This window comes from Neolamprologus multifasciatus, chromosome 17, assembly GCF_963576455.1.
Source record: "Neolamprologus multifasciatus chromosome 17, fNeoMul1.2, whole genome shotgun sequence".
NCBI lineage: Eukaryota > Metazoa > Chordata > Actinopteri > Cichliformes > Cichlidae > Neolamprologus > Neolamprologus multifasciatus.
This window is the reverse complement of record NC_140455.1, coordinates 23,097,010-23,117,611: the sequence shown is the minus strand read 5'-3', so window position 1 is coordinate 23,117,611 and position 20,602 is coordinate 23,097,010. Positions and strand designations below refer to the sequence as shown.

Genomic DNA, 20,602 nt, shown 5'->3' with positions numbered 1-20,602 from the left:
CAGCACATGGCGTAATGATGCGGGGAAACAATATTGCGCGCAGGCTGGAGATGTGATCTGCGCACTCGGCTCGTCTCTGGGGAGCTCTCCGAGGTTGCTTTTTTGTTGTTCTCAAGGGTCAAAGACAGAGTTAAGTGAAGGGCAGGAGGTGATCTTTTTATGTTTCATCTGCCTCACGTCTGAAAACCTTATTTCTTCTAAAGTGCCTCACACCTTGACTTTATGCTGCTTGCTTGGTGCTGCACCATCCCCCAGATAGAGAGGCAGTGCATCGCTTACATTCCTCCTCCCATTTAGCAAAATAAACGGTTTTATGGAAATCTATAAATAAATGTATTTTATTTAATAAATCCAAACTATCCAGAGTTATAGGATTTACGGTATATACTTGTCAGAACAGTAAAAGTACTGAGTGGCCACTTTGATTACCATCAAAAGTTGTCGGGATTAAAAAGTGGTTTGGCGGCTTTGTGTGTGTGTGTGTGGGGGGGGGGGGGGGGGGGTATTCCTTTTTATGACAGTCCCACTGAGGGTGATTCATTAGTTTGTCTATGCATCGGCATTTTTGCTTTTCGTTTGGATTGTTGATAATACAAATGTCAAAACTTTTTAAAAGGAAAAAAAACCAAACTTACTTTCTCGTATTACAGTCACTTTGAAATAACAGCAAAATATTCTCTATATGTAAAAATATGTAAAATGTAAGTTGAGTAATTAAGTACGTGATTATGATGCAGGTAACAGTGTGAAAATTAAGTCAATCTTAAAATGCAAGTTTGTGTAAATTGCAAGAATATCCATTGAGATTTATTGAACCTCTCAATGTGTTCACTTGACCGAGTGGTTCTCAGACTTTTTCTACAATGCCCCACTCCAGAGGCCAAACACAGCCCATGTCTCCTTTTCTGTCTTATTGACATTTAAGTTGAATTTTATTTAAAATAAAAAGATCAAATATATATTTATTCGAGTTAGGTTAACTTCATGGCACAGAAGGAGCAAGAGGAAGTCATGGAGAGGTGGGCAGGAAGTCAGAATATCTGATCAAAATATAAAAGCAACAGCAGTTTGTGCTGTTTCATGTTTGTGAACATAAATATCCCCTTAAATAAAAAAGGTTCCTCTGCACGAATTTCCAACGTTATTTTAAGTCCCTGAACACATTTGAAAATGGGAGGTGTGGTGGACTCCAAAGACCTAAGCTTAAAACATTCAGATCACAGTTGTTCACATATTTGTATGATTTTTAAATATGTTTTTAAGTAGGAATGGTGTGTTTAGAAAAAGTAATGGTTTGGGTTAGTGCAACTATTATATATAAATATAATAAATAAATAAAGTTTAGTTTAACTAAACTTTATTTTGTTCCTGCTTTATCAGTAAAAAAAAAAAAGCATGCTGACATGAAAATGGTATTGTTGGGGGGGAAGACCCCTTCCAATGCCCAACAGTGGGCATGTCCCTGTTAAAATATCATACTGATTAGATGTTTAAAATGTTATAATCTGAAAGAAAAACTCTATTTCTCCTAACTGGGTCCTTACCTCAGTTTGTCCTACATGAAAAGCTGTGGATGAAAGGAAAAAAGCAAACAAAAGCAATCAAATCAAATCAAAATCAAAAGAAAGAACAATGGATTTTATTTTTCAAAGCACAGTGTTTTTGGTTAAAGGCAATTTCCCACCCACATAAAATCCAAGTCCATTTTACATTCCCCACAAGAACGAATGAAAAAAAAAAAGAGTGGCAACACCATTTGTGTTGGCAGCGAGCAGAAAGAGGTGCACCGCCAGCCCCGTCAGTACTGAATCCTTTCCTAGCAGGATATTCAAGGAAAGTCTGAGTAAATCAGAGCTTTTCAGCCTCCAGGCTTATCCCCCCTCCTATAATAGCTCGCCTTTCATCAGTTTTAACTTTTAAAACGCTGCCTTCACAGCCAAATGACAATTATATGGTGTCATCAGTAACACCGAAATCCCCGTAAAGTCATACAAGAGAAAGTCTGGACTTGGAGAGAGCAGGGCTATTTCTGTGAGCATGCACACAGTCAGATGGTGCAAACACAAAAATAAGACAATGAGGTTCAAAATGCAGTCTATACAACTCTACTAACAGCACAGAAAAGAAATGTGATTGTATTCACCACCACCCCCAAAAACCCACACACTCATCTGAGTTCTTTTCTTAAATGTGATTACCGGCCTCCGTTGTAACAGATATTACATCCACTGCTACACATATGAGCTGCAAAGTAAGTATCACTGCTATCAGAATGAGTGAGTAGGAGCCCATTAAAATCACATTACTGTTAGCGGTATCGGATTTCTGTCTGGTTCCTACAGAAAAAAAAAGGATATTTAGTATAAGATGTATGCATGCTGAATAATACCATATCCTATAGAACCTTGCATTAGTGTATGTTTACCAGCTTTAATTTAGTTTGGTTCTGGAAGTGTTAACTTCATTTTGGCAATAAAACTACACAGTACTGTGAAAGTAATATTGCACAAACTTTTACTGTGAACTTTGAAGTATTTTTTATTAATCCACACTCAGGTAGCTAAAGAAAAACCAAGAGTGTTATGCTTTATTCAGAACGTGCACCTATGCATGCTGAAGTAAAAAAGATTTCCGGTATCTTTATATTAAATGTGGCAGAGGTGTGTAGATAGGGAAACACACACTGCCCCAAAGCTAGAAAGACTAACGCACAAACCAACAGATCTTGTAAGGGCGCTGCAGGTTTTCTTTTGTTGGAAATTGTCGAGCCACTACAATAAAAACAAACTCAATTCAATTACCTGGCCTGGACTAGTTAATAAATAAAAGGACATGTGTAAATGATGTGCATTAATGAGAGGAAACACTGGCATAAAATATAGAATGAAAAAAGCCTCACAGCTGTGGGAAGAAAGGTCCCTCTAATTAGCTTTGTAGACCGTATTGGCATCCTGAACCAGTCACTCAACACACTTCAGACTACATACATAAAACACCAAACAGACGAAGGCCTCCAAACCTCTGAACTTTCTTCCTGGTTGTTTTTAATGAATTATTGAAGATACTGAAAAGGAGTCAATATACATAGCAAAGAGTGTGTTAAAGTTAGAGGAGGAACACCTCAAATTTGATTCCAAGCACACTACTTGAGTAAAATTGTTTTTCTTTGCACCACTGCTAAAGCAAAACTTTGAGATATGCATTATCCTCCCTTGGCTTAATATTTCATTGAGGTCTTTAACTCCTTATGAACTTGGCATGTGTGCGCGAGAGACACTTTGTGTGTTCATATCTGTGTGTGCGGCTGCAGGCCTGAGAGATGAGGCAGAGTCTCAAAGGTCAACCACGGCTCTGTGTCATCTGCTAAGATCTGAAGGAGCGCAGCGCACGCCCCCAACATCATCAACAAACACCCCTTTATCATGTCAATACAAGACTCGGTGGATTTCCATGTCGTTAGCATCATGTCACACGTTTAAATAGCTCGTGTGTGAACGCTTTGCCACCAGATGATGAAGCTAGCGATGATGAATTAATGGCTCAAATAACTTCATTATCCTGCTGGGCTTTGCACTTATGCCTGCAACCCAAGTTTCCACGTCCCCAACATATGATAGGAGAGGAGAGCAGAGGCACGCTGTGTTTGGAGGAGACTCAAGTTACTGTTGTGGGCTCAGGCCTGCTGGATGCCAGTTGGAACAGAGAGAGCAGCAAAATGTTTCAGGGCAGTTTAAATGGTTTATATGGACCTCTAGTAGAATGTTGAATGTTAAGGGAACTGGCAGATCTTGAGCAAATAGCTTTTTTTTAATTGTTGTGGTTTTTTTAATGCAACCAGCAGGGGCATTTTTAAATGAGGTGGCAAAAGAGCTCGAGAACAAGACAGGGGAGGCCCACTGAAAATCAAACTATTTATTCATCCATTCACTTCCGCTGGAGCCTATCCCAGCTGTCTTAGGGCGAGAGGCTGGGTATACCCTGGACAAATCAGAGCAGGAGGAAATAAAAACAGGAAACTGAGGCTACAATTTGCCAGCAATCGCTAAAAATAGATAAGAGAAGAGTGGAAAATGTTGCCTGGTCTGATGAGTCTTGATTTCTACTGAGCTGTATCCAAGGTTCAGAGTGATGGTGGTGGTGTAATGGTCTGGGGGTTATTTTCTTGGCATGCTTTGGGCTGCTTAGTACCAACTGCATCTATGTCATGAAGGATTAAGGCAGTTCTGAAGGTAAAGGAGGGTTCAATACAGTATCAGTCCTGAGTAACTAATAAGGATCAGATGTTCCATCAAAAATACAATGGATTGCAAACACCAATCAGGCATGCCTTTGCAAATAAATATAACAAGGTTTGCACAACTGCAAGAGTAGAACTGAGTCATTTATTTTATTGGTCAGCTGTGTACAATATATAAAGAGAATTTCAGCTTCCTTAAAGCCAAGGTTAGCCTTTGGACACAATAAATACATCTAAACTTCATGTTAATATAAAATATGTACAAATCTTTTGCGCTTCCTGTACAAATGAAGTACTTACAAACAGAAGACAGAATGGTTTAGTATGGCACAAATAGTTCACAGATGATCAGAATAGATCATATTGAAAATGTCAGATAGTTTGCTAATGTTTCAGTTTTCTGACACGTCCTCACTGACTGCTGCCGTTGGTGATGCTGTCCACGATGGAGGACAGCCGCAGGAGGCTGGAGGACGCAGAAGACTCACTGGCTCCTAAAATGAAAGGACTTATGATACCACATGATGTTTTTGTGTTTTTCTCTTTTTTTTAATGAATTTACACCTGACTTCAAGCAAAGGTAGTGTGCAAGGTGTGTACCTTCTCTGCGGTTCATTGCTGAAGTGGAATGGTCAGCAGAGGTTGGCCAAGCCTCAGAGGATTTCTTCCAGTGGTACTCACCGGCCACCTGTAAAAAACACACATTATCCATATTCTTTTCCACATAGCGTCATTTATCCTGTTTTCTTTCCCTCACCACGAACCAGTCACGGCAGATGAGCCAGGTTCCTTCCTCATGAAAGGGAGTTTTTCCTTCCCACAGTCACCAAGTGCATTTCCATAGGAGTATGTTTGATTCTCTGTATTATTGTAGGGTCTTTACCTTACAATATAAAGCACCTTTAGGTGACTGTTGTGATTTGGTGCTACATAAATAAAAGCGAATTGAATTAAATATTATTGCCTGTAATATGAAGAAAAAACTTTTAAATTATTGCAGAAACAAGCTGCTATTACTGAGAAACATTCAATAAGAAAGTAATTAAAAGTATTCAAAGACCATGACGTGAGAAGTTTGTAATTATATTATTAGTGAAAACCACACTGCTAGATTAAAAAAATCAGTGTGGCACAGAGTAATAAGCATTCACGTTATAATGTCATTAATGAGCACCACAAACACATTAAAAGTCCAAACTGGGATATTCTTGATCGGGTGGGGAATAATCTGAAATCCACAGATGCACAGATTTACACATTCATGTGAATAGTATGAGGAGTTTCCTCTTCAGGTTGGTATACTCGCTCACATTGTTTTCTTTTGCGTCACATGGAGATCCGGTTTTCTCCTGCTCGTCCAGCGTCTGCAGCAGCTCCTGCAGCCTCTCTATGTAGCTGATGGCACTACGTAAAATCTCCACTTTGGGTAGCCTCTGGTTGGGATTGGCTACGGTCTTCCTCTTCAGTGCGTCGAAGGCTTCGTTGATCTTCTTAAGCCTCCTCCTCTCCCTGAGGGTCGCAGCCTTACGTCTATCCGTGGGAGCCGTCTTTCTCTTGCAGATCTTACAGGCCCACATGAGGCACTGACCCTCGCAGTGCGCCCGGAGACCCGGAGGCGCGGGGACGTGCTCCTCTCCGCTGCTCTCCCCACCGGACGGGACATTATCGTGACCCGCTTGGGACAGTGGGCTGTCATTGCCATTGTACAGAGGGGAAACCCCTGCCATGTCCAAGTGCTGTAGTGGTCCATGATCTGCTTCCTCCAGATAGCGCAAATCATTAAAAAGATAACTGTTGGTCTCGAAAAGGTCCATCATATTGTTGCGCTCCTCACTCCGTTTTCACACTGGGTCTCTGGCATTTAAATAGAGCAGCAAGGACACAAGTCAACAGATTATATATAGAATGTGAAACTCTATCCAACACTTTGGCTGCCACACTGCAACAACCATCTTTTTTTTTTTTCAATCGGTCTTCACAACATACCGACTCTGTACAGACAGAAATGTCCCCTCAGGTTTCATAACAGGTGCATGTGCGTTATGATATTTCACAATGAAAAAGTAAATGTTACAGGATAGAGTGCTTTTATCCATACATCACAGGGGGCTCTAATTTGTAGCAAAACACTTCATTAATAGTTATTAATAACTCATTAGTGTGTTTTTAAGTAACTGAACAAAAGCCCTGTGTTGCCAGGTTGGGTTGTAAAAAGTGTCTTTAACTGCTATGTCTGCAGCATAGTTTTAATTGTACGAATGAATGATTGGAAATGATCCTTTCCAAATAGGATTACATGGCAATCAAAGTTATGAATCATTGCTGTAAAAATCTGATTCTTAAACCTAAAGAAAGAGAGTGTGTAGAGTTTCCATAATCTTCATTTTCCACCCTTCTTAACCACTGAGAGGGTCACAAAGTGCTGGAGGCGTCAGGCGTCAACCATGGGGCATCTTCAAAAGTCTCTTTAACTGACAAGCCTTCTTAATCATCAATACCAGCTGACATGAAGAATTATTCTCACTCTTAAACTGCCAATTAAGTCGCTAGTTAAATTTTGTTTTATGAATTTTACGACATCACAAAAAAGAAAGGGCTTTAAGTTGATCAGTTTTTAAGAAGCCTTCACTGAGCAAGAGGCATTGAACACCACCAACCGTACAGCCCATCAAAGAGACACAGACATCCACACACACTCGAATCCACATGTAAAGACAATTAAGAGTTACAACTTAAAATGGCATGACAACAGTTTTGGTCTGTGAGAGGAAACCTGTGCAGAATAAAGTAGAATATGCAAACCTCTGGAAAAAAAAGGCCTCAGGCAAGTTTGAACCTACAGCTATTCTTACTGTGGCGGCAGTTAATAAACAAATTTAAGGCTATTTCAGATGCCCTGGAGCTCTTTTTTTTTTGGAAACACCACATGAAGTAAGGAAGCTAATAAACTTCTAAACCCAAAAAAGAGAAAATCAGGTTGCAGGATGGGTTGTGTATAATTCGACCAAATTGAATATTTTGCAATCTGGCAACCCAGTTGTGGTTCTTATTTATGACATGTTATTCTGTTTACTTTAAGGATCCATGACAAAAGCCAGATTTGATCAGCAAATCAGAAAACAACAATAGAAATCAAAATAAATTATTTCAAATAAACCATATCGCTGCTGTTTTAACTCTAGTTTGTTGTGCTCATTTTAGACAGTAGGGACAACTGTAAGTTGTATGCGGTCTCAACATAAATAGACGGGAATGTGCACAGTCAAAAGAGCTTTGAGAAATGTCTCAACTCAATGATATAAATAGAAACGTGGCTCAGTCATTTCAGATTCATAAAAGAGATAAAAGCCTGTGAAGAGGTGATATATTGCCTGTTGGCATTTTTCCTCCAAACTCAAAGGGCTGTGATTGGAAACTTCACAGGCAGGAATGTGAGGGATTCCTATTTTTGAGTGACTGCATGACCTTGTCTTTTGAAATGAAATAAGATGATCTCAGGCTGCGGCAGCCTTTGAAACACAAAAACAAACACATCTTTAGACATGCATCCAGATAACTGTCGGCTTCTATGCGGAGCAGAGAGACACATAAAGAACAGGGGTGTTTTTTTGAATGAATGAATGAATCAAATTTAAGAGTGGAAGAGGCACTGGGACCTTGGTGGTGTGTACTAAAGCATGCTGCACAGCCAGCTCACGTGTGGGGGTTTTATATGACCCTGCATGTGGAAGTCCCTTCCCTTCAGCTCCCAGCTTCTGTCATGTTGTTTTTAGAGAGTCACCAGTGCCTTTCATCATTTGACAGGATGTCTGAAATACTGCCACGAGTCAACACAACATCTCTAAGTCACCTTCCACACATATACTTGAACATATCGGCAAAGTTATTCCAAAAGTTGTAATTGTCAGTTTCTAAGTTCTCGCTTCAGTATATGAGTAGCTCTCAGAACTCCACAGTATCTCTAAATCCTTAAATAATTGGCCCAACAACACATCTAACTAAATCCCAATAAAGACACTATTAAAGTCAATTTGAGAGCTATACTGCACTGCAGTGTTCATTTGTATAGTTTACAAACCAATAAATATATGCAAACTGAAAAAAATCAATAATATTGGCTTTGAACTGATATGATTTCAGTAATAAACAGCAGAGTAACCATAGGTTCTATAGCAATCCTTTGAATCTGGAGGAAATGTTTTAAATCTGCATTTTCTTCTAATGGCCAGCAGGGGGCAATACCTCTGGTTGTCTCTTTCCATAGACATATATGAAAAAATGCTGCAAACCCATAGATCTATCTGGGTGCCCATGCTGAGCCCTGTCCACTGCTGAAACAACGGGCACATGAGCATCAGAAATGGACCATGGAGCAATGAAAAAAGGTGGCCTAACTTCACACGGATGGCCGGGTGCATCTCCGTTACTTGCCTGGGAAACACCTGGCACTAGGATGCACTATGGTAGGAAGGCAAGCCAGCAGAGGAAGGGTGATGCTTTGAGTAACATTCTGATTAGAAACCTTGGGTCCTGCCATCCTCGTGGATGTTACTTTGACACCCAAGCATTGTTGTAGACTATGTACACCCTGAAAACCGTATTCCCTGATCGGTGTGGCCTCTACCAGCAGGATAATGCACCTGCACATAGCAGAAATGGCTCGGGCATGTTTGAGGAGCACAACAATGAGTCTGAGCTGTTGACCTGGCTTCCAAATTCTCCAGATCTCAGTTCACTTGAACATCTGTGCTGGGCAAACAATCCCAATCCACAGCGGCCCACCGTGTAACTAACAGGACTTAAAGGATCTGTTGCTAACATGTCGGTGCCAGATACCACAGCACACCTTCAGGTGTCTACTAGAGTTAATGGCTCAATGGTTCAGGGCATTGTTGTCAGCTAAGGGCAGACAAACACAATATTAGGCGGGTGGTCATACTGTTATGCCTGAGCTGTAGGCGGTTGTGTGTCCTCCAAGAGTGGGCGTGGCTTAAGGAGGAGTCAGGCAGGGACACCTTTTTGCCTCCACATGATGACGCAAAAGCCTAGCCCAGCCCTCCTACTTATTCCCAGATTGTTCTTCTACTCACCGGCTGCTGATACCTTTCCCCTACTTACCTGCTTCTCTGTTCCACATGCTCCTCATACTTACTAGCCTGTTTTCTCCTTCTTCCCAGGAATCCTGCCTAATGTACCTGACTTTTCCAGACCTGTGAATCTGCCTGACCCACTCTTACTGAGCCACTTGCTCAGCACCTTAAGAAGACTTGGGAACTCCTCTGTCTTGCGTTGCCCAAAGATACTAAATGTAACCCAAACCTTACATGACCAATATCTGAACGTTAGCTGTTGTTGCACCTTCTTGTGTCCTGTCTTTGAGTCACTCAGGTTTAACCTTCACACATCTGTTTTTTAGATTACTGCCAGATAATTAGAATTCAATCTAAGTGTTTCACAGTTTAGATGACAACATACATTAAAGAAATATGTATAATATACTAACACACATTCAAACATGCTTGCACACAGCCGCATGCCAGATATTTGTATGAGCATGACATCTGATGGCATAAATAAAATTTAGACGTTAATCACTGGAATTTTGAGAATATGTTTTTTTGTAGTCACAGGGAGAAAACAGCTCGTATCCATAAAGCCTCATTAGAAAAGCTAAACATAATCCAGTAAAATGCTTAAATTATGCAGCTGTGTTAAAATAGAAGGTGTGTGTGTTGCTCTACATGCAATATTGCAAATGCATGAGATTTCTTTTGTGCTTTTACTTTAAAGGCGAAGTCACTTGTCAGAAACAATATAGCTTGTGTGTGTGTGTGTGTGTGTGTGTGTGTGTGTGTGTGTGTGTGTGTGTGTGCACTTATGAACATCGAGGTAGATATTTGGTGTCTGGGTATGTTTTGTCAGCCACGGTAAATTTTTGTGTCTCTGTCACTGCTGCTTTGTCATTTTCACGCAAACACAAAGTCGTGATGAAAAAGAATAATGATGAATAGCGATAAATGAATGACGATTATAAATAAATTGTCTCATGAACAGAATATAAATTAAAATTAGACTCATTTCAGACTTTAATTTGCCTCGATTATTGCACCGCAATGAAAAGTACTCATCCTCCAGGTGAACCGAGTCGCGTCCCTGCTGTGCCCTGATCGTGTATTCTCCCCCCAGGGGTTGGCCTACTGCGCATCCTGAACCTGACCGTAAATTCCCATCAGTGTTGAGGGGTTGACGCTTCAGCTGTCAGGGAGAATCATGGGATGGGGTGGGGGGGAAGGGGGGAGGCAGAAACTTACACTAGAAGATCAGGCCTCTAAGGGAAGACGATGCAGTCAGGATGGGTTGCACGAAGCGTAAATCTGCCTGGAATCCAAAGAGGCTCGTCAGCTCTGCGGTCTGAACACATAACAGGCAAAATCTGTGTGTAAAGACACAATGGGTGTGTTTAAAATGTCTGTATGACATATTGCTTCTTGAGATTGTCTTTCAGTGGTAAATAAAAAGGTCATTGTGCAGCAGCTCAGCAGTGAGACATTCCTGTTTGAAGGTACACTTTGATGTTCTTGGGGAATCCATATACTTTCTCCTTTAGCTCAATTTTTAAATTAAAACCACTCATGTTTGTCCACTTAATACAAAGCTACAGGCCAAAGACTGTTAGCTCATCACAGCAGAAAGAGTGAATCAGTGGCACATGGGAGAAGTTTGCCTGCAGGGCTTTCTGGCAGAAAGCTTTCGTCCCTTTTGTTATTTTCAGATTTCAGTAGCAGTTTAGTCAGAAGTCTTAGAGAGCGTGTCTGGCAGAAAGCCTTAAAGGCAGAGTTCATGTGTTTAATTGTTCAACGGGCATATTTATAATGCAAACCACCAAATCGACCAAGCAGGTCTGCTGCCTAAATCTAACCAAACTGTGTCTGAAAACTGAAAACGATTTAAAGAAACCTATATTCCAGAATGCCCGGAAGGCAGACTTCTACCATTAAACCTTAGCTCACTAAGTTCTGTCCATAGGTAACACAGTCTGATCATCAGCACATTTAAAGATAACCAATAAACACTTCATATATATATATATATATTGTTTGTTTAAAGAGTATAAAAGGTAGAGCAGATGTTGTCAGGGTTAATCTGGGAGCCAGCACAGAAAAATGTGCACTTAATCACTTGTAGTGTTTGTAAGGTTCAGGTACATCTCTTGACATCAGCTGTTTTAATCACTGTTAGAGTGAGATACACTTATCTACAAGTTTTGTTATACACTCACTGGACGCTTCAGTGACACGTTGCTAGGACTGGGTTGGAGCTCATTTTGCCTCCAGACTTTTATTCCTTGTAATACAGATTCAACAAGATGCTGCAAACACTGTTGACACGACAGCATCACTTGTTTCACGGGATGATATGTGGAAGCAGTCATCAGAAGATGTGTGGACATCCTCAGCAACAATATTCACTCTGATGCTCAGTTTGAACTTCAACAAGTCGCCTTAACCGAGTCCCAATGGCTACATTCTTTGACTTGTATCCATTTTCTTCTGTTTATCAAATTTAGGGTTGTGATTGTTCTAAAACGCATCCCTGCTGATGCAAAAGGTTGGTGGATTTGAACCCAGTAGCATCCAACATTCACACACACACTCCAGTGGATGCATCAGGGACATCCAGGGTTTAGTATCTTGCTGGGGATCAGAAAACTGACCTTGAGATTGGCAGACAACCTGCTGCACTACCTGAGGCACAGCAAAAGATTTCATGGCTTTTATCATAGGTCTAAAGATGTGGTTCTATCACGCAAGATCAGACGTGTCAGTAAATTTCAGAGCTGCTGGCAGGTTTTTCCTCTTTTTTTTTTCTTCTTTTAAATCTTTTAGGTCTGGACAGAATGAGGTTAGAGGTTTCCTTTATCCTAAGTGGGGCTGCTTGTGCTGAGGTGGGAAAAAATCCACATATTTCCCCAAATGGGAAATTATTCTATAAATGTATTTATCAGAAAGCTTTCTACTACTTCTTTTACAATATTTTTAACACTGTATCAGTCTGATAGAGTCAAACATCAAAAAACTGCTTAAAATCACAGGAAGTTCAAGAAGAAGAAATTTTTAATAAGGAACTTCCACACTTTGACAGCACCTCAGATATTAAGCATATTAAAGTCAGATGTATTCCCAAAGGGGACAGACAGTAGCTCCTCCAGTGGCACTTCAGAGACATTTTTTCCTTTGTGAATAATTGATCAAGCAATGGAGGAGAGGTGAAAGAGAGAAAATGAAATACACCAAGGTGCTGCTGGTCTCATTTGTCTGTTTTTGTAAAGACAGAACCTGCACATTAACAGATTATCTTTGGAATAAAATAATAACAGATTGAAAGTAATATTTTGTTACAGAAATATTTCTCCCTCTCATATGTAACTCTCTTAAAAACACATGCATTCCTCTTTGCATATCACATTATCCAGTGACTCATTTTTGCTTGATTAGGTTAATGAATGCTAAAGTTGTGTAACAGTGCATTTATATTACTTTTCCCTCCCCGTGTTTCTTTAGGGCTTCTCTACGCGCACTGTCTACAACTCTAACGTTTATGCCTATCGTGTTCTGTTACAGTTCACGTAGGGTCTTGAACACACAGGTCATGTCCGTGATTTTTCTCCTTCTAGCGGGTGTTAGAAGTCGGATCCAGTTAGGACCAGTGCTGACATGAGGGTCACAAACACAACTGATAATGAACATGAACTTTAGGACCTCTTCTCTCCGAGCTTTCCACCCTTCCTCGCACGCCACCTCCCCGCACCCCCTCAGCTTAACAGCACCTCCTGACTCAGACAGAACTCATTGGGGTGCTTGAGAGGAAACGCTGAGCACCGTGACGGACACAGCGCATATAACCCAGCTCCACACCTGGGATATGAATTAGCCAATCAGAGGTTAAGTACTGTGGTCATGGGCCTGATGACAATGCTTCACCTGGGATCACAGCTTCTCGACCTTCAGGGTCAGCCTGCAAAAAGAGGCCAGTAGACGAGTGGAAAAGAGAGCTCATGTCTCAATAAAGTTATGGTTTAAGACGACGCTACAAATGAATTTATTGTCACAGTCTGTTAATTTTGTTTTCTTTCTCATAGGTGTATAGGGGCATCCCTGACCCAGTTTCGGTCAGCACATCTGTTTACATATTGTCTCATCACCTTCTCGGATTAAAGGACCACCTTGTCACCTTTGTGGTGGTAATCAGGCTCTCAAATTGTGAGTGATTTTTGCTTGCTATTACATTGTTGTCTTGTTTCTGTTTCTAGTTAAATGCAGGTGTGAAATGACAATGAAAACACAATTACTCACCAGTCCTCTCTTCTTTCACGTTTTTCTCTTCTTGCTCCATGCGCAGAAAACCTATTAGCTGGGTTGAACTAGCCTGTCTCCCTACCTTTAACTCCTGTTAAAATAAAAGCACTTAAAACTTGTTTTGGTTTAGAATGGTCTGCTTTTGAGTCCACCCGTCCTGTAATACTTGAGATCACCACTGCTTATTTTGAAGAGATGTGTCTTTGAGGACTTTGGATAGCAAAGGCTTTGATAGCTAACCCGAGCTGGCTAGCAGGTAAATGAAGTAGCTAGCAGGTAAGCATGAACAGTTTTATTTAGCAGTACAGCCATAACGAAGCATGCTATAAGTAAACTAGGCCAGCGTACCTGCAAATAAAAAAATAACAAACTGAATGGATTCGAATTAATCAGAATTTCTTTTGCTGGGATAATACTTTTTCATCCTGGGCCATAATATAATCCCTTTTTAACCAGTACCACTCATGTCTCCCCATTATGCACCAGTATGGCATTATAGCTTTGGTGTTTTGGTACACCATGTACCACAGAAAGAGATTGGCCTCCAAGAGATAATGGTACCACTTTGGATTGAAGGATTATAGTTATGCAACCACGGCATTGTTTGCAGCCCGAGCAGGATGAGGGTCAGGCTGTGGAGGTAGAAGCAGGTTGGTTGAAAAGTGTTTGTCATGATGGGGAAAAAGAACAAAAAAACCCATCAAATATCAAAAAGCACCATGGAAAAAACCAGGAGCAACACAAACACAATCCAGAGTAACCTGCAGACCACATTTTTGAAATTTCCCCCTGGTGAGAGTACAAAGCTACAAATTGTCCACACCAAGTTGCCACGATAGGTTTGCCAGCTAGGAACCCATAGTTGTCATTGTGTTTTGCATTTTGTTATATATTTTGTTGTCATTTTTCTGACTTTTTTAAGCAATAAAAAACACTTGCCCAGCTTGTGGTCTGGGCTCAAATAACCCCTTCATGGATCACCACACTTGTCCCAAAACCCACCTTTTTTTTGGATAAATGAGCCTTGCCTGTGACTTTGATAAAAGGACAAATGAGAACAGTATGGTTGGAAACAGCTGTCCCAAAAAACTACCGTACACACAGATATATATGAGGCAACCATTAAATGGCATAACTGAAAAAAGACCGGGTACAAACTCACTCTCACTTCATTCCCTCTGCTTATTAACTTTTTTTCATTAAATTTTCATTACCTGACAGAAATAAGTTAAAATATCAAACTACTCCACACAAATACTAATATTTTGAAGAGAGTTCTTAAAGAGAAAGGCTTTGCAATCAAGACTTTAAGGCTGCTTAAACATTTTGGGTTTCAACTTGAGCTAAAAAGTTCATTTACACTTTATTTACATGCCAGTCATACAGGACATCATATAGTCACACATTTACAACATATACTATATTTACACCGAATGTTGGTGTAATTGATCTGCTAAACTGTTACTGTTATTTTGATAATATGGGGTAAGGAAGCTCGAGGTCATTGTGCTCTAATGCACAGTGCGTAGGCTGGAAATTCCTAAGAGCTTTTCTGCACAGTCTGGAAGGGAGCCAGACGAGGCTAAAGTCTTGAACAAACAATGGCTCCTCTCCGTGAGCCAACAGGAACTCTGAGACAGTCAGCAGCAGACGGTATCACGGGCCCTGCTGCCCTCATGATAGCATCTCCCTAATCTTTTTGGCCTGGCTCTCTCCAGTGTGCAGCCTATAGATTCAACGGTGGTCAAACAAAGCGGAGAGTAACGGTCTCGTCAGCTAAGCTAACAGACGGGTCCTCTCACTCGTGCCCTGAGCTGTGGGTTAGAGTAGCGTCTTGGGTTTCAAAGGCAAAAGGGGAGGGGACACTGATGGCATCTGCCCTCTCTCTGGTGGACGGTGCAGGGATTCAGTTCAAAGGCTCAGCGGCTGAAGTGCATCAATTAGCGAGGGGAAAAAGCTGGCTAACTTGCCAACTCTCTATGACCTCAGAGCATTACATTATGAGACACACTGAGAGTGTTGCACACTGGTCAGGCAATATCAATAGCCCTTTGCAAATGGACTGGTATTGATGGACTGGCTTAAAGGGTTGTTCCTGCAAATGGATGCAAAGAATAATACAGAGCGTTTAGCATGGAGAAACGAGGAAGAAACACCAGCAAAGGGTGGGCGGCTTTTGCCAGCTGTTTGCATGGTTGTTCCATCACTGTTTCAACAGGTCTCCATTGTAGTAAACACTAAGAATGACCCTGTGCGGCTTATCACCTGACATCCAATGGCAATTTAGTTTGGAGTGATCCGAAGGCCCCTCCTGATTGATTCTGTCCTCATTCGGGGGAGTGATGGATTAGCCTTTTGCCATTTGGCCGGTGCGTGTTTGGGGCTGTATCCCCTTCTGTCTGCCAGATAGAGCCACTGATGAAGACTTAGAGGGGGCACTGGCCTTGACCCAGCAGCAAATGATATGAAACCCCTTGTCTGGCCAGTGAGGTGAGGCGCTGACCCCACTGGCCTTAGCCTGTCTCGCCTTCAGCTCTTATTCATGTACTTTATGACTATTGCCTTGCATGAGAGCTTGGCACCATGAGAGGCATTTCTAAAAACTGGATTTTCTTGCATAACGAATCCAAATAGAGGGTGTTTTTTTAAAGCAGTCTGAGGGATTTCTTTCTCGTCTTTTTGTCCTTCTTTTTTCCCTTTTTGCCGAGTCGCTTTGATGTTACAGCCTGTAAACGATATGGTGAAGCATCGCTATCATGAATATCACACTGCCTCTGGGAGTCGGGGATGTAGCCAGCGATAACACAAAATGAATCCAATCATCAGCAAGTGTGACTGCAGTCATGGCAACCTCAGGGACAATGATCCACCAATATTAGTTTTTTTCTGAAGTATCTCAGCCAAGAACAAAGCGTGTTTTGTTACATTGAAAATTACACTTTTGAATAACAACAACAGCAGAGTTTTCTAGGGCAGGATAAAGTGTCTGGCTCCAAGAGAAACTAATAGGATATTGATGAATGTCAGTGTTGACGAGCGGGAACAGGAGCACTGCTGCGCTGTATAATTGGTTATATGGGGTTCTATCATTAAAACAACAGATAGGAAGGGCACACAAGCTTCGGCTGGATGCAGGTAATAACACGATAGCCATAAAGTCACAGTGGGTAAAGCGCACAGCCATGTCCGGCTCAGCTGTTACGAAGAGCCTTTGTTATTTAAAACCGGTGCTTTATCCTGCTGATTGAAAAATGTAGTTGATGTGATGGTTCTTCCGATGGCGTATCATCCAAAGTCAACATTATTTCACTTGAGCTTTGTGAGGCATTTTCCTCCAAACTGTCTGTGTGACTGCTTTAATCGGCAATCTAACAACAAAGAAACACATTTTAATATCTTTTACTTCCAACTAGACATCTTGTCTTGTGGGGCTGTAAGTGTTTCTTTTTTTATTTCTGATCTCCATAATGATACACTAAACGCTTAAATAGTTTTAGATGTCCAAGGATGATGAAAGAAATGTGTGTAGATAATATTAGGACTGTAGCATATCACAATTTATATCTGCTTTGCAGATATAATATGGATAATAGTGAACATTAATTAAATACATGGCTATATGCATACCAAGGCCATAATATTTTAAATACAGCATCTTTTTACATCTAGGGTTGGAAAAGTTTTTTACTTTCTTTTGCTTTCTTTTTCTAATAACACACCACATCTGCCTTTAAAAAAAGCAATTTGAGCATGTAATAGTCAGTAGATCTTCAATGTTTTAGACAATAAACATTTGAAATACACACACTTGGCACTTCATTGGGTATACCTTGCTAGGGTTTGGTCCTCTTTTGCCTTCAGAACTGCTGTAACTCTTTGTTGCATAGACTCAACAAGGTGCTAGAGGTTTTGGACATGATAGCTTCACATAGTTGCTGCAGATTGTCAGCTACACATCTGCTCCAACAGATCCCAAAGGTGCTCCATCGGACTGACATCTGGTGACTATGGAGGCCATTTGAGTACAGTGAACTCATTGTTCATTGTAAGAAACCAGTTTGAGATGATTTGAGCAATGTGACATGGTGCGTTATCGTGCTGGAAGCAACCATCAGAAGATGGACACAATGTGATAATAACAGGATGGACATAGTCAACAGCAATTACTGAGCTGGTAATGTTTAAACAATGCTCAGTTCGTATCAGACCAGACAACATTTTTCTGATCTCCTATTATCCACATTTGATGAGCCAGTGAAAACTGTAGCTGGCACAAGCAGCACTCAGTGTGATCTTCTGCTGCTGTAGCCCATCTGCTTAAAGTTCAGCGTGTTCAGAGATGCTCTTTTATAATTAGTTACTCTATTTGAGTTACTGTTTCCTTTCTATCAAATAAAATAAGTCTTAATATTCTCCTCTGACCTCTGATATTAGCGAGGCAGAGCATTGCCAGTGAGTGGATATTTTCTCTGTAGACCCTAGAGATGGTTGTGTGGAATAATCTTAGTAAATCAGGAGTTAATAAAATGCTGAGACCGACCCATCTGTTTTTTCAATTCTTTCACTTCTTCACTTCTCATTAGTACATGGGGATCTACCAGACCCGGGAGCCGCTGCCAGTCCCCATCAAGGACGTCCCCAAACCGCTGCTCAATTCTTCATTAAGCTATGTGTCTTTATCTACTAGAAAATGCTGCCAAAGCTAAAATGAGGATGTGGGCCCAGCTAGTGAAATGCAAACGTGTTTAAGTTACTAATTTCATTAACAGTATGAGAGTTGAGCACATTGTCCAGACAAAAACGAATATAGATTGGTGAAGTCAACAAACAAATGTGGTTTATTATATTCATTCTTCATTTTGAATATTCCACAGAAAACATGAAGTAGACATTTAGAATGTCTTCCCTTTAAAATGCAGATGACAACACTTTTCATGATACTGATGACGTTTATGCTGACTCAATTTTAAAAAGTCTTTACATTAAGAAATTGTAAGATTTTTTTCATTCTATATTTTAAATTGGATATTGTCTTCACAGCAAAACTCACCTTTAGTGGTTTTAAAGTTTCAAGTTTGGCATCAAGTCTGGCCATCAGTTCAGATAAAGGCATGGCAAAGAGAAGTGATCAATAGTTATCCCACTAGCTAATCAAGGCTTTTCACTGTGATATCAAATCAGATTTACGGTGAAGTAGTTATGGTTGCAGCGCCAGGTGGTGTTAATTTGTACAGCTGCTGCATATCTGTTAATCAGCTTCTCCTTTTTTATGCAGCAGAATGATGGAACCTGGAGACACACACCCACTATGGAGCAGCCATGCTAGGCTGCACACCAAGCCCAAGAAAGAGAGTTATCTGAGGTGTTGTTTAGAGTGCACTCTACCATGCTGGGTTTAGCAGAGTACACAGCTTTTATTTGTATGTATGTGTGAGGGCAAGAGCAAGTAAAATAAATCGTTGCACTGACTGGCTCTGTGCTAAGGAAGGACCCATGGGTACTAGAATCTTTGTTGCACGATGCTAATTTTGCCTAGAAAAACTATCTTTCACTACAACTGAAGGCTGATCTACATGAACTAGAAGCAACCTGTCACTCAGTGATGCAAAATCATTAAGCCGCAATACTATTTATGTTAGGAGGGTTATCAGTTTTAATGAAAGAGGAAATGGGGACAGCGCCGGGCTATAAACTTTTTTATTTCTGCTGTAAAGCTGTAAATACATTTTACCATTGAGCTGGTTCATGAGGAAACCAGTAGTTAATCTGCTGACTTCCCTTCTGGAGGCTCATGGTTTAGCAAGTAGGTATCCAGGCCAGTGGCGTCTGTATCTTTGGGCATAATTCAAAAGCACATAGGAGGACAGATTAACTCTTTTTTTTAAGCTAAATAATAGCTAAATCTTTGTTAGATGGCAAGTGATGGTGATGTAACGGTATAAACAATGAAAGGTGGTGGATTAGCCAATTGGTCATGATCAACTCTGGGCTGGACCAATTACAATACATCCGTATTGAGGGGGAAAGGAACGCGATTCATCCCGGACTTCAGCTAGAATGAAAAAAAAGAGCTGGAGTTATTCTGTCTTTACGCTGTCAGCTGCATCTTCTTCTTTCATTCTCTCCCCTCCCTCCCTCTCCTGTTGCTATTTCAATCATGAAACTGATCAATGATCAGCTGATCGTCTCTCTTGTTTGTTTATCTCCCACTTTGCGCCAGAAAGAGGAAACCAGCGGATGTCGCGCTAAACAACAGCAGCACGTTCAAGCTTGATCAGCTGTTGTTAGAATGTATTTAATATTAATTTCTAGTATCAGCTGATGTTTGCTGGAGCCACAGCTGTAGAAGCTGCTGCTCATGATATCAGTTTGGATATGTGGTGAGAGGGAAACATGAAGGTGATATAAATCATACATATATACCAACAAGACAGTGTACATCACTGTCACAACAGCGTTTGTTTTAGTTCAAAGGCTTTATGGTTTTTCCTATAATACCTGTTGGTGTAGTCGGCCGATTTTTTTGTCAGTTCATCCTTATATATTATATTTAACGCCAGTGACCACCCAGTCAGCTGGTGGGTAACAGGCATCTCCGAAAACATTAGAGCACTTATGCAAATATGTGATGTCTTGACAAATCGAGCAGACATTTGAAGTTTACACAGCACCATTCTCGCATGAAAATATCTTAAAAGTTTATTTTGTGACCCAGAAGGAGTAATATTTCAAACTCCGCCACTCTGTGTTCCTCCGCCACTGCCTTGTTTGAGTTTCATAAAGGGATGGACATGGTCAGCAACAATGCTCAAGTAGGCTGTGGTATTTTTAAAGGGTGCTTACTTGGTAACAACTTAGCAACTTTTTTCAGTCTTCTGTTGACTAAATTTGATGAGCTAGCGCAAACTGTAGCCTCAATTTCCTATTCTTAGCTGGTCTCCTGCAACTGTAGCCCATCTTCTTCACATTCAGAGGTGCTCTTCTGCATACATTGGTAATGATTACCTTC

The 20,602-nt window shown here is 40.8% G+C and overlaps 1 protein-coding gene across 1 annotated transcript; it reads right to left on the bottom strand.

The window, feature by feature from the left end:
• Window positions 1-4,363: 4,363 nt before the first annotated feature.
• myf6 (myogenic factor 6) lies at window positions 4,364-20,379 on the bottom strand. The gene is given in 5 exon segments (XM_085137654.1): window positions 4,364-4,656; window positions 4,658-4,731; window positions 4,838-4,925; window positions 5,548-6,091; window positions 18,644-20,379. Coding segments are annotated over 4 exon segments (696 nt in total). The 5' UTR covers window positions 6,055-6,091; window positions 18,644-20,379; the 3' UTR covers window positions 4,364-4,629.
• Between the last annotated feature and the right edge of the window lie 223 nt (window positions 20,380-20,602).